The sequence below is a fragment of the Caretta caretta genome, chromosome 1 (assembly GCF_965140235.1).
Source record: "Caretta caretta isolate rCarCar2 chromosome 1, rCarCar1.hap1, whole genome shotgun sequence".
NCBI lineage: Eukaryota > Metazoa > Chordata > Testudines > Cheloniidae > Caretta > Caretta caretta.
Window position 1 is genome coordinate 268,447,120 of NC_134206.1, and position 15,207 is coordinate 268,462,326.

General features: G+C 42.1%; 1 protein-coding gene across 8 annotated transcripts in view; it reads right to left on the bottom strand.

Annotated features, from left to right (window-relative positions):
• The window catches only part of APAF1 (apoptotic peptidase activating factor 1), a 91,816-nt gene extending 76,625 nt beyond the window's left edge, over nucleotides 1–15,191 (bottom strand). For 2 of the 8 annotated variants that reach the window (XM_048835498.2, XM_048835497.2), the window contains exons 1-6: nucleotides 14,945–15,187; nucleotides 7,166–7,346; nucleotides 6,637–6,826; nucleotides 5,675–5,872; nucleotides 5,003–5,186; nucleotides 462–574 (exon numbers count right to left, since the gene is read on the bottom strand). In XM_048835498.2, coding sequence (XP_048691455.2) covers nucleotides 462–574; nucleotides 5,003–5,186; nucleotides 5,675–5,872; nucleotides 6,637–6,826; nucleotides 7,166–7,303 — 823 coding nt within the window. In that variant the 5' untranslated portion in view covers nucleotides 7,304–7,346; nucleotides 14,945–15,187. Of the gene's footprint in view, nucleotides 1–461; nucleotides 575–3,637; nucleotides 3,762–5,002; nucleotides 5,187–5,674; nucleotides 5,873–6,636; nucleotides 6,827–7,165; nucleotides 7,347–14,944 lie in introns of those variants that run through there. The other 6 variants (XM_048835489.2, XM_075124267.1, XM_048835496.2 and 3 more) reach the window with 6 other exon arrangements.
• Nucleotides 15,192–15,207: the final 16 nt, after the last annotated feature.

A 15,207-nucleotide genomic window follows, 5' to 3' on the forward strand; every position in this document is an offset into this window, starting at 1 on the left:
CCAAAGAAATAGTATTTGTGTCCTTCACTGGGAATTACATCATGCCTTCAAACTGTATAAACAGTTTGAAAAACATAAGAGTCTTGGAGGACAGGAAGTAGGAAGGATAGGATTCTAAAAGGCTTTTCTATTTCGCACACAAGATGACAGAATCTACTTCACAGGCTGTTGTATGTTTTCATGGTCTTTGTTAACAGCACATAGAATTTTCTATGCACATACTTATGGAATTGGAGTGTAGCAGACAGCAACTCTACTTGTGTCCCTTAGATCTCCTATTACTTCAGCCACCTGCACCTGAGAGAAGTAGAGCATACCTGAGGAATGATTTTTATAACTGAAGTGAAGGAGAAGAAAGCAGTATCCTTTCAACAGGAATGCAAACATTTAAACCAAAATTCATTAGTTTTAAAAACATACATACATATCAAGACCTACAAAAGGAAGAAAACAATCCTTACCAGTCACCGAGTCTGTCACACTCCTATCCCTACTGGTAATAAGAACTTGACACTGATTATCAAAAGCTTTTAATACCCAGGAATCCCAAATGTCATCCAGAACCATGAGACACCTAAAACAAGGGGAAAAAAAAAACAAAAAACGGGGTCAACTGATCACTTTTCAAACAAATACTCTGGAAAGTTATATTATTAAAATGCTGTCTTTAAGATGCATTAAACTCTGCAGTTCAGGGAAGAACGGTATGTTTTGAAGCCATAGATCTCAAAAAATAGTTAAAAGATATTGCCATTCATGGCTTTGTCAATAGGGAAAACATACATCTTTGCTTGTAATTTATGGCTACATGTATTTGTCACAGCAGAAATATATATTAAAGCATTTTGAGATTTTTCTTTTTAATATCTTTCAGGACAGATAAATAAATATGTTTGTTGGCCAAGCTTGTTGGCCTTACACTCCACTCAACAGCATTTATCTTTGTATAGTTATGTTTGTGAAGTGTAACTTTTGAACACTGCATCCAATCAATTCCAAAATTTCAGAGAATGTCCTAAGCATCAATAGCCAGCACTCATTCATTTTGGAGAAAATCAGAATACTGAAAAACGGGACACTGGAGGACATATTGAGCCCCATGTGATCTGATTAGCACAGCTACAGCACAGCAAGCACCTCTGCAATTTTCTACAGATCAAATCAAACAAAAAATAACCAAATGGTTGATGACACCCATTAACGCCTTCAAGTATAACATTACCCCAGCCCGTAGACAACTAATTGCTCTCAGAGCTCGGAGCCACTTAACAGCTGTGGGGCAGTGCTCAGTCCTGATATCCACCCTCCACAAAGTCTGCTCCATGGCAGGGGAAGAGATCACCAGCCAACACCTGTCCATTGCAATCCAGAGGGAAGAAAGATACTTTTGGGGGGCAGGGCAGGAGTGAAGGGAAAGACACACAACCCCTGGCATGGCAGGAAAGAAAAAGAGCCCTTAGCATGGCAAGAATGTGGACCCTGCTATGAGGGAAAGAGGGACTACACCACGGGGGGCAATTGAGTGATCCTGGTATAGGGGAAAGGAGGCACACAGAACCCTCACCAGGGGAGAGATTGGGGAATCCTGGGGAGGAGAGGGTGGCACACAGGGAGTTTGTGAGGTGGAATGGAGGAATGTAAGAAGCCCTGATGAATGCAATAAGGTCAGCCCCCAGAAACTACAATGCATATGTCTTCCTAGTCGGTATGAAAACAAATAAGAAATATCCTACCGTTTGTAAGATAAATAAAGAAGTTGCACAGAATGGCTAACTGAATTTTGCCTCCCATAGGACAAGTATAAACTTTTTTTTAGGAGAAACAAGTTTCCAGCTGGCTTGGCTTGTTGCAAGTTTGTTTGTTTTTTAAATCTTGAAAAAAGTTATCTAGAAATAACCCTGCCTCAAGATTTTGCTATGATGCGACCACTCTATTTAAATGAACAACATTTTTCAGGGACTATACATTGAAGTATTTCTGCAGCAGGGCTATGCAGTGCAAATAGACATCTCAGACTAATGAAAAATAGCCTTGCCCACACCCTGCATCACCACAGAAAGAGGATCTTATCTGTCAAAGAATATGGTCCCTTTTCCTTAAAGGTTCACTGCCTCAGAGCAAAGAGCCCAGAGCAGATGAACCAGGAGATGAAAGGGAGCCTCAGTTACTTGCATTACGAGCACTGCAGAATAAAACAGATATTCAGCTGAATTGCATTACACTGTTTAATTTTATTGCTCATTCTTTTTGGGGATTTTCAAAAAGCACTCAGAATTGGCCTAACTGTTCCCACTGAAGCCAAATGGAGTTTTACAATGGACCTCAACTGAAGCACAGTTAAGCCAATAGCAAGCACTTATGAAAATCCACCACATATATACAAATGCATACACGCTATAGCTGAGATTTTCAAAGCTGCCAAGGGGCTTTAAATCCCTAATTCTTCTTTTTAATGCAAACCAGGCATCCAAACACCTTAGATTACTTTGAAAAATTCAGTCTATACAATTATAAATTAATGAAAGATTTACATTAGGACACAATCTCATGAGGGATAAGGAGGAATGACCCTGGAGTACTGTCACAGACATGACTGAGTAACGTGAAAAGTGTTGTACACCATATCGTGAAAAGTGTTGTACACCATATATGTAACTGGCTGCTCATATGTGTGTATGCTCCAACACTTCAGGTGTAGTCCAAAGTTTTTCCAATTTTTTGGAGCTGGTGACCCCCCCTCCCCCCAACACTAAGGAAAGATTTCTCATCTCCATCAAAACCTCTAATCCTAATCACACTTAGGAGAAATGTTATGACTATAACCATGCCAGAACGAATTCTGAAATTTAAAAAAACCTCAATAAGAAGTGAGGTACGGAGTGTTAAAATATAATCATAATCCAATATGATGAATGATGTCTTGTTAAGAAAAATATTCCCAGGTACTGATTGGGAAAACACAGTCCAGTTTTCCTTTCATCAAAGGCAATTGGAATGCTTTATTTTCATCACCAAAGAGAAACTGCAAGATAAAAATGGAGTTAGACTTGAAAATCTTCACAACTAATGCTGGATCCTCTTTCAGAGGTAGCTGAAACCTGCTGAATTCCTGGCTAGAGAAAGTCAGTTGTAGCATCAAGTCCTAGGTGAGGTCTGTCAGTTTGTCTTGAAACGGCTTTGTTAGTGCTCTCAAATCAACAGCCACAGGTTAAGTGTGCCACTAAAGTTGATTACTGAATATGTTAACAAGGGGAGATTGCTGATGTTTCATAAAAATCTGCACTTCTCTTATCTGAAAGAATCAAGATAGTACTTCACATTTTAAACCTCTGTCACTTCAACAAGGAGGAGTTGCTGTCATCACACAGGAAAAATTCAAAACAAAAAAAGTCAAGAGTTCATGGAATGACCCTTACCAAAGCTCATTACTATGAAAGCTTCATGGAGGACTACACATCGGTGTTCAGGTATTTTCTTGGAAACAAAAATTTGGCAGTATATGAAATAGTAAAGCAATGAATGTGTGTGAACAGCCCTCTACTTTTCTGCCTGACATCATCTATAGAACTTGCAATATTACTACTCCAACTAAATACAGAAGTCTTTAACTACTTCCTCAAAGTTCACTTTTAGATACCTTTCCTGCTTGCCCCCTGGCACTGCTTTACAGAACATCAAGTCTTCCATACAATCAGAAACGTCTCTCAAACGTGTCAGAAGCTCTGCAGCACCAGAGATGTTAGTTGACACTTCAAGTCAATTGCTGATTTGTCACTTTTCCTAAAAGGTTTGAAAGTAGTTGGGTTGTTGGATACAGTCAGCCATATCGTTACTATGACACAAAATTATTATTTGAATAAAGCACTACTTTCACTTTAAGAACCTGCTTCAGGCCCAACAACTTTTGAAACCAAGTCTATTGCTTAAAGAAGAATAAGATTTTCTGCAATGGTATATGCCTTACATTGTTGTGTGACACACACAAGACAGCTGAAGGGCATTTGTCTGACATTTCCTGAGGGAGCAATTAAATCTTGTCGATTTCTCCTCAGGTTTCTCTTTCAGTGACAGATATGTGGTTTCTGAATATCACCACCACTTCAAAGATCACATAATCTTGGCAGCCAGTACTTCAGATCTGACCACAAGCTATGGTTTCAAGTCAACTAGTGAGAAACCATATGTAGTATTTCTACATTTTCTTTTTGCCTTCTGAACCATCACTGTCTTTTCACAAAAGATTCATCTTCACAAAAGGACTCCTCTTTCCTTGTCATCCGTCAGCCAGAACTAATCTCCAGCATAGACTGAACAACAAAAGCAACATGGTTAGGCAAGGCTTAGCCCTGCCCTAGGGTGTCGTGAACAATCACACACACTGTCTAGTGTTCCTAATGACACTTTTTGTCATACTCTGTGTGCATAGGTACTTCATGGTGTACATGTTTAATGGGAAGTGTACTGTTCTGCATAAAGTCCAGGCACAGAGTTATATGTTTAACATGATTTTACAGCAGAATATTCATGCACATATTCACATCCAGGACAAGTCTACACTGAATCATTGGCAAGTGTTCTCACTTTACAACAGTAAGTTGATTTGGAAGGGATATAATACTACATAGTGTACATTATAAATCCTTTTACATTTTTGTGTATGTAATTTCAGTTTTTGCATAGCTTCCTGAACCCGCCACACACAGTCTGGGAAATTCTGATATAGGGACTTTCATTTGAGAATCATAATATGTTTAAGAGTAATCCAACTTCTTGAAAATCTTTCCAGTTTTGCCTTACATAACATTTCCTCACGATCTACAGCATTACCTCCAAGGATATTCAAAGGCTAGGTTGGAAAGAATTTAAAGGGTGACCATGGTATTACTGCATTTTACAAGTTTTGAAACCAAGTCACAAAAAGGTTAAGCAACTTAACCAAGATCATGGGTTTTTTACATATAGCCTAATTCCTCCAACACATCCTTTATCCCACTAATAGTACCTGGGGTATTTGCGCAGTATCAGCAGACGAAGGCGGTCTTTAGCCTCCTCAATATTAAGCGGTGGCCTTTGTGAAAGAGAGAAGTCCTGGTCTAGTCTACTACAAAGATTCTGGAGTTTCATTAGGAGCCCTGCCTTGTCTTGTTTTCCAACAGAAATCCAATGTACTCCTCCTGGGAAGTAATCTAACAAAAAAATGATGCAAAGTTAAAATTCATATTTTTAGTTGAGATATATTTGCTATGAGTGACAAATAGAAGCAAAATTACGTTAAGAAATTACTTTAGATAAAGCTAAGATGGGAATAAATTTTAGGCTCTGATAAGTAGCTGTCAAACTAGATAAACATATTTTGAAAAGTCAATAAAATACTTCCATAATTCTAAATCCAAATACATTTGTACATCACCCAAGTAAGAGTGACCTGCTTATGCCCTTACTTAAAATACTATCCAGGATGGAAAGTTACTCTGGGAACCTTTTTCCATGAATCACTGCAATATCCAATGATCCTAGAGTATAAGATGATGATCAGAGGTATAAATACTGGATGAGATTTTTTAGAAATGCCCAAATCATTTAGAAGTCTGAATCCCATTTACCTGCAATGGGACTTAGGCGCTATAATAATTTATGAAAATTTGGTATGTGTATAAAGGATGGGCATCTGTACCTTCCAAGAGATGGTGATCCCGTAGTGCTTCTGCTGTTAAAACAGACTTCCCACAACCTGCCATTCCATAGACAGTAACCCAACCTGGATCACTTCTTAAGTTGTACAGTTTCTGTTGAATTGCTTTTACCAGCTTTGGACGAGTAACAAATACAACTGGTCTTTGTGGTACTCCACCCTCACAGAGGACTGTCCTCACTGAAATTTTTAAAAAAAAACATATACAGAAACAGAAATAATTTCTAAGTGATTTTTCCCCAGCTCTTTAATAAAAAAACAAACAAACAAAAAACACACCAAACACACCACACACCAAAAAGACACCCCAAAGCTTCCCCCCCACCCCCATCATAAAAAGTACTGGATCACCAGTTGCTGAAATCCACTGTTTGTCCCCGGAACAGATGGAAAGGTTACAAAACAGGCATTTAGGATAATTTGAAGTCTATAATTAAAAAAACAAACACTTATGGTAGATGAGAAATTTCAACCAATTTTTTAGTATGTCCCAAGTATTGAACAAACATAAAAGAAAGTTTTGTGGGTGGGAAATAAGCTTCCAAGATTAATGAGATTTTCAGAGTTCGACTTCCATACTCAGATTCAGCTTCTCTAAAATATATTGACAGGAAAGGTCATCCTCCTTACTACCACTTCACAATGAAGTATTTGGATTTAAATGGAAATATAGGACATGTAAGCCTTCATTTAAATAATAATAATCAACAAAACATTTCTTAAAATAAAGTTACTGGACATGAAACTGTACCAATTTCAGACAAAACCCTCTCTCCCGCCACCCCATATGCCAGATGAAATATGGAAACATTGACTAGTGCCATACCAGATCAAACTGTCTCAGGAAGCAGTACGTGAAGCAACATACTTACTCATTTTATAGTAATTAAACTAGGATTTAATTCTTTATCTTCAAGAACTGAGAATGCAAGAGTTATACTGACCATACGAAGTAACTGCATCCATAGACTTATTTCCATTACAAGAGGAGATAATAGGGATCCCATCCTGAAGAAGGGCAGCTAGGTCTTTGTACCCTTCATGAAGCAGTGCGTTATAGAAGGATATGTATGAATAATTATCTTTTGCAAGAATAATTTTTATTAGCATAGCAGCTCGTTCCTTCTGTGTAGTCTAACAGAAGCAAAAAAAAAAAATGGTTATATGCAATCACAAAAATTGGGAGATCTATTAGGTCATCTAGTTCCAACACCTGGCTAGTTAAGGACTGTGCTTCTTATTGCCAGGAGTACTTGCTGCTAATACAGGTCAGATAATGGACCTGCATTAAGACTTTAATTCAGCAAGGTATTCAAACACACACCTAACTTTAAGTATGTAATAGTCCCACATCAAGTTTAGGTACCTTGCTGAATCATTGCCTAAGATGTCTGAAAACTATTCAAATGAGTATATTAAAACATGTTGAGCAATCTGGGAATAGGAAAGTAATTAAGAAGATATGCATTTTACCTGTGCTTTTACTTTCTCCTCCTCCTGTAATGTTAGGACTTCATCAGCAACCATATGATCCATAATGTAAGAGGTCTTGATATCTCTTTCCAATGCTTCATGATTCAGAAGCAAATGATTTCGAGATTTCACATCCATTTTTCTTCAGTGTAGAAAAAACAAGTTTGCACAGGAACATGTACTAGTCAAGACATTAAGAAACATTAAGAATCAATTTCAAAATATATTTCCTTTTGTAACTTAAGAAAAGCGTAACTTAAGAAAAGTGGCAACAGTATTCCCAACATTAACTCCAGTTGAAATGTAGCTGATCTTCAGTTAGTTTCATGTTATGAATTACTTCTTACTAGAAAGTACACAAGCAACCAATGTTTCAGCCTATTACTGGTGTTTCTTGACAACACTATATATAGATTTTCATATCATCCTCTCCAAGATGCTCAGATGCTTATGTCCACCTGGGCTGATGAATGTAACAGATTAAGAAAACAGAGGGAAAATCCCACTTCCTGCTTCCGTCCATTCCCAACCACCCAACTTCTACCTAACTTCTAACTTACCCCCAGTTCATTTCCCCATCTATCCTGTCTCCTGCTCCTATCCTCCCCATTCTCTTCCAATGCCTGGCTCTTACCCATCTCCTGCTCCTACTGATGCCCCCCAACCTCCAGGCTCCTATTGGACCCTTCTGGCTCCTGCTCCAACTCCTCCACCCACCAGTGCATCGGAGTCAGGCTGCTTCCTCCTCCACTCCATGCTGGCTCTGTGCCAGCAAAAGGCATCTTCTCTCCCATGCTCTCAGTCTCCCTGTTCTCAGTTCCTGTGCCTAGTACCACAGCAGCAGCAGGAGAAATTGCTAACAAAGTCTTGTTCAGCTCCTGCAAACCCAGCACAGATCATACTCAATAGGTGCTCTATGGGGATGGTGCATGAGCAGTCGAGTTGTAGACACGAGCTGTGTGGGGATGGAGTATGCTCAGTGCAGACGGAATCTTCTGGGAATTTAGCTGCCAAAGTCTACCAAGCCTCTCCTGAGCATGTACAAACTGAGACTTTTCAAAGATTAATGATTTGGGCAAATTTTCACAGGAAAGGTAAAAGGCACAATCCCTGATGGCAGGGCAGGGCAAGCCCCCCCACAGCCAAAATTCAAGTCCCTTCTCTAAAGCATGGAGGTGTTTGAGCTTCTTAACAAAATCACTGAAATTTATTTATTTTTAACATCAAACATACTTTCCCTAATCTCATTCTCAGGGGAAAAAAAAATCAGCCTTAGGCAGACACCCAGTATGGAAAATTGCAGCCCAAATGGTTTAAGTTTGGCAAAGTTAAAGCCAACAAAACAAAGATTCTCCCAGAAGTAGAGAGTTAAAGAAACTCCTGTGCCCACAAGGATCCTCACTGCAGGATCAAGGTATAAGTTGCCCCAAAGTAGGAGAGATGGGGAGGAAGGCAGAGAGCAAATTAATCAGTTGAGAGAATGCATTATATTAATGTCGGTCCCCAATCTCTTCCCAGGGAGAGGAGAGAGTGCTCCCTGCTTCTCTGGGGGCAAAAAGACCCCAAGACCCACTTAACTGCTCATAGCCCCCACTCTTCTTCAGCTCACCCTCCCTCAGGATCCTTGCCCCAGGGACTGTTTCTCTCTCAGCTGCTCCTCCCACACTCACTGCCCCCTCCCTCAGGGCACAGCCCTATGACCTCACCTCTTTTATGGAGATTGACTCCCCATCCCACCCCACTGCCCCCCCAGCTGCCAACACCCCACCACCACAGGGTACCCTACGCTCCCCCACCACTACTGGGTACTCCACCCTCCCTAAATGGCGCTCCTGGCCAAGGCACTCCAGGACTTCCCTATAGAAGCTTCCATTATCCCCATGCCTCTGTAGGGCGGGCACAGCGATGGAGACAAGGGGTGTGCACTGAGACTGCCTCTCAGTGTGGAGCACAGGCCACTGGCTGCACGGAAGTGGGGGGGGGAGGGAAATCACTCTGAAGCCCCTCCTCCCCCCAGGACACAGACTCAGTGGTGAGGCTGCACCTGACCCTGACACAATGCAAGAGCTAGGCCTGCCCCATAAACACACTAGGGCCCTGCCCCTCTAAGCTAGGCGCACTGCGATAGCGAGCTAGAGGAACAGAGTCTTGCAAGCTCGCGCAGCCCAGTCCTACCCTCCCTCCCCAAGGCAGTGATTTACGTCTCTCCCAGCTGCTTCCGACATGCCTACTTGAGCAGGGCCATCCTTAGGATTTATGGTGCCCTAAGCAGTATTATTAAACTGGTGTCCCTATGCCCGACTTGCTCTTAGCAACACAAACATAAGCTTACAGTATTGGAAAACTTGCCATATGCACTTTATTAAAACCAATTTAAATGAATTAAGTATGCTAGAATGCTGATGGACTATACTTGCACTAAAGAAGTAGCGCTATAGAAAAAAATTCTGATTTATTGACAGAATGATGCAAATAATATAATTTTTTAAATTTGTCAACATTTTATTGGAAATTTCTATGAAGAGGTATTGAAACAAGGATTTGTTTTTAATTAAAAGCAATCTTTCTGGCTTTTTTGGCTGCAAAAAGAGTAATAATGACAAAGTAATGTCTTGTTCGATTGCAAGAACAGCAAGACCAGTCAAGCATTCCTGACTCATTGTAAAGCAGAGATAGTTTTTAATGAGCTTTAGTTTTGAGAAACTCCATTCTCCTGATGCTACTGTTACAGGAAATGTCAGTAGGATACGAATGGCAATGTACATATTAGGATATATGTCAACAAGTTTGCTGGTATGAATAAACTGTACAATGTCCATCACCGACTTTGCATGTGGCAACACTGATGACAATGTACTCAGTTCTTCATACAGTTCAAGTCCATTTAAATCAAAACTATCACCGTGCTTCAGGAGGCTCTCTAGGTTCTTGCAGTTTGTCATTAGCTGCTCTTGTTTTCCTATTTCGTTGAATTTAGTTATGTCATACAAAAATCCAAACTGTTCTTGGTGTGCTCGTAAGGTATTAAACCTTTCATCAAAGGCAGATATTGCTTTATCCATCACAACATTAAAAAATTTAACCTCAAATTTCTTTTCTGGATCTTCTAATGGGCTCATCTGCTCCTTCATATTCCGCTTGCCATTTTTTCCTCGAAACTCGTCTCATTTGGACATGGAAATTTTGGTTCTACACTGAGTGCCTCTCCAAACTCTCTTGCTGTAACCTTTGCTTCTTTGAATCCATTTTCTCTATATTTCACTAAAAGTCTTGTGTGTTGTTTAGTAAGGTAAGTGTTGAATCAAGCTGCATCACTGGACTCTGCATTATTTTGCTTACACTTGAGATTTTAACAAGAATGTCATACCAGATTACGATAGATGTTAGAAACTTGAAGCTGGATATTTTAGAGGCCAATGACTGTGCTTCACTTTTAGCTTTTGGATCTCTGGCTTCTTTCGAAATAGCAACCTGTGCTTCATCACTGTGTCAAATTTTCCCAGCAGTTGTACAAGGCCCAAAAAATTGCCATTTTTAGGCTGGTATAATTTCTCAACACTTCCTCTAACAGCAATATTGTTTGTCAATAGATATTCAACAATAGATAATAGATGTTCAAGAACACGACGCCAATGCTGCTTCTCTGACTCCAGTTTTGGGCATCAAGAGTTGTCTGATTTTTTAACCTTACATTCAACTCAGACCATTTGTAAATACTTTCAATGTGGTGTTGTGCCTTTTCATGTTGCGGTAATGTGTAACTAAAATTTTGTCAATCGTTAATAGCCATGGTTGTGATGTTAAAATTGCAATTGTTGAAAATCTTGCATGGGAAACAAAATACAGCATCCTTGCATGTAGAATACACAAGCCACCGTCTGTTGACGATTTCACCATTAGAAAGTCTTTTGTAGTAATTGTTTTCTGTTAATTTCCTACCTCTAATGTATTTAGGATATTCAAGACCTTCTATTCTCACAGGGCCTCTCTCAAATATAATGGTGCATAATTCGTTGTTTAAAGATTGCGGCCATGTGCCAATGTCATCTATATCTCATGCTAGTAAACAGTTTCAACTGTTATAATTTCTTGTTTTGTGTCTGCATCTGTTTCAAATGATAGTTCCGTGTTTTGTTGAGTTTCTTGAGCTTCTTCTGCATAAAAATTTTCTTTGGCAGTTACCTGATGATTTTGATCAACTTCGTTGTTTTCATGACGTACAAACTTAAGTATAGAACACTTCTGTGCTTGTATAGCTAATTCTATTTCATCTTTCCGTTTTCTTCTTTTGAGATCCGGAAAGTTATTTTCAATACGACATTATAACTTATAAGGGTGTTTTTTTAAAGAAATAACTGTTTAAATTATTGTCAGATTATCAGAAATATTATTTAAAATAACTAATCTAGGACCTTGAGCTAGTGTGGAGACACCTCACAAGGCAATCCACCCTGACTGGGACACAACAGAGTTGGAAACCGATGTCATTTTTACAAAGTCACTTTTTAGTTTTAAATATGTAGTGGACGTCAGTCTTAATATTAGTTACAACTCTATATCAACCTTATACTGTAAATAGATCAATGGCATTATTCAGTTTAAGAAGCTGGGTTTCCAAGCAGCGGGAAAATAGGACCGTAGTTTTATTCCTAGGTAAAGCACAAAGTCACCAAAATGAAGTCAACACAGAATCATCTCTTCTGGATTAAGGTAGGACAGAAATGTTACAGAAGTCCTATCCACTAAAATTAGTGCAGCGTGGACAGAGACAAGCTAATTTCTTTTTCCAACCTAACGTGCCCTTGTTACAGAAGGACTCTCTCTCTCCAGGTTTTGTCACTCATCCTTTCTGATAAACAATGTCAATTATGAAACTGAACTTCCATCACCAGTTCATTTTACATAGATAACTGAGTCATCAGATGATAACTTCTGTTCACTTGCAATCTTGACTGGATATCAGAGTACTGTGCTAGCAGCACAACTGCTTGAAGAGCCGCTCTTTTCCATCAAGAGCTTACTGGAAAAGAAAAAAAACAAAACCTTTGAGATATTTTTGTGTTGCACACACACCTCTAAGCTCTGCTTGTTCGTAAGTCTGACCTTAAATTGTGCCTTATTTTCGTTTGGAAAGACATTAGCAAATAGCAGCACATTTTGGGCACTGCTAGAAATACATGATAAATCACTGCCTCTAAAGTTCCATGAAAAGCTGACATTTTCACAGCTCTAGCATTATCTGCTGCACAGATTCTTCACTAGTAAAGAGATAAGTATATTACAGTTGTTGGAGGGCTCTATTTAGCAGTAACAGGGCTACAGGAAAGCCTGTCAACATATTTTGTTTCTCTGATGAAAGCTGGCCCACTCCCTCCCCCAAACTAAACTTGTCATAAATAATTGTCAACAACTTAATTTTCTGTTTTGGGCTAAGATTCATTCAATATTGAAATTGGATTCAGGATTCTTAGCAAGCATTTTTGATAAACAAAGTTGTTAAATAACAATCAAACATGATTTTGATAAAGGTATTTAAAATGTCACCAAAGTCTGGCAAACAAGGGAAAACCAGTCTATTCTGAAACCTGTGAAAAACATAAGGTTAAAAAAAAAATGCTCAAAGCTGATGAATGGCAACACAGTAGTGCTTTCATGCTTGGCTCAGCACCGGCCTGCTGGTCCAATAGCTGCAGTAGAGGAGGAGATAGGTAGAAAGCCGTGGAACCCTAAAATCCACGTCTTGGGGTGCAGAGTGGCAACAGCAGCAGCAAACTCTCAGGTCAGGTCACGCCACCGCGCATCACCGACCACGGTGAAGTGTGGCATCTCGGGGCCACGGGACCCACGGCAGCTCCTCCTGCCCCACGCGGCTACCCCGGGACCGGATGGATCGCTGCTGCGCCTGCTGGGCAAGAGGCGTGCTCCCCAGCCCAGCCAGCTGTGTGCATTCCAATCCAGCCCATGCGGTCACTTGGAGCAGAGGTGCTCAGGCTAGCTGCCAAGAAAGTAAGTCACTTTCACTTCCTCGGCATACAACCAGCCAGCCCAAGCAGCACCCATCCCCACACGGGGGGGGGGGGGGGGGGGGAGGGAGATGCGCTCAGCATTGGGGGGGACCCCACTTTGTGGGGGGGCAGGGAGAAGAACATAGGCTATGGGGGGCAGCAAAAGGATACCGCTGGAGCCACCTGGCCCACCTCACAGAAGCAGGGAGAAAGTCACACACAGGTGAGTTCCCACGCCCCTTCCCAGAGACCTCAGCAGCTAGTACCCTCCCTCAGAATGCACCACTGTGCCAGTGCATTCAGCTCTACAACCTGACCCCGCTCTTATCTGCTTGCTGTCCCGTCCCAGCGGTAGTGCCCCAAATTTAGTGGTGGCCTATGCAGCTGCCTAAGGACAGCCCTGTGCTTGAGACAGCTGCTGGGGAGGGACATGTGATCCCTCTTGTGGCTTCCCTTTGCTTCCCAGTCAGAATCTATTATTCTGCAGGGAAACAAAGAACTCGCCCGTGCACAGTGGCACAGAATTCCCCCAGGAGTATTATATGGAGTTTCTTAAACCTTCCTCTGAAACATCTGGTTCTGGACACTATCAGAGACAGTAGTACTGAAGTAAATGAATCACTGGTCTGCTCCGGTCTGGCAATTTCTGTTCATACAGGCTCCCCCTGCATTAACACAACGTACCACCCTTTGGTTTTCAATACTACTTAAGACTGTTTAAAATAAATCATAAACTTTCATAAATCAAAGTTTTAGGCCTAAACTACTTATTAATATTAAATTAATATTATTATTTTATTTTAAAATATGTTTTAAGTCTCCCCAAAAGACAGATCTCCTCTCAATTACTTGGATCTCCATATTATGCCATCCTTTAGGTAAGGAATGAAGCATGTACTAAACAGAACAAGCAACTGGCCAATAAAGACAAAATAGTTCCTATTTATTCTCATGTTTAATAAATACGCTGAAGCAATACAAAAACCCCAACCAGCATTTTCTTGCAAATGATTACTACCGCAAGGGTTCATTACATACAGGATGAAGTAAAGCTCCAAGTAAAATAAAACTCAGACTGAAAAAAACATCCAGGCAAGAAAAACTCTCTCCACAATAGAAACAGAATTCAAATGCATATCCAGACACGCACTAACGCTTCATGTGAGAGAATTTACAAAGGGGACAACAACCGCTATGTCATCTCCACGTAACAGATCAGCCGGCAGAAAATGAAGGCTTAATAGGCCTTGAAAAGTGCCTATTAATAGCGCCCTCCCGCGTCCACCCCCAAAACCACAAAGGCAAGTTCCCGGGCACAGTTCGGCAACACCCCCCCGCGAAGCACGCGCCAGGTGCCCCGACCTCAGGGAACGCGGGCGGCGCCTGGCCACGGCAGAAGCTCCGCCCCGTTGGCTCCGGCAACGGAGAGGGTCTGACGCCCCCTGCAGGGAAGTCGTGGAAATACGGAACTGAACCCGGCCCGACAACTTTCCCCGAGGGTCGCTCCCATCCGCCAGGCCCGCGACGGGGGCCACACGCGTCCCTGGGCGCCCGGCGGGTGTCACGCTGACCGCCAGGCTAAGGCGCCAACGGGAAAATGAAGCTGGTCGGCTCACTTCACACCCCCCGCCCCACAAACACTCGCAGCCAGAGCGGCAGCACGCGGGGCAGAGACCCCTCCCCCGGGGGCAGAGCCCGCTGCACCCCCGCGAGGTCCCACCCCCCCCCCCGGGCCTTTCCCCCGCCCCCAGGCCAGGCGTGGGCGCGCGGTTACCTGGCGGGGCAGCCCCTGCGGCGCGCGGGGCAGGGTCTCGGGGAGGCCGTCGCCGGCTCGAGACAACAGCTTCGGAAGCCGGACGGGGCAGGCACGGCGCCGCCAGCCCGGGGAGAGGCGCCCCAGAACCAGCGGCCACTTCCTCCTTCCGAGGGGCTGGGAGGCCCGGGCTGGCAGAGCAGCCTGCCAGTCGCCTCCCAATCCCAAGCAGCGGGCACCACTCAGCCCCCGACGGGCGGCCGCGCCCCTCAGACCGCCCCCTC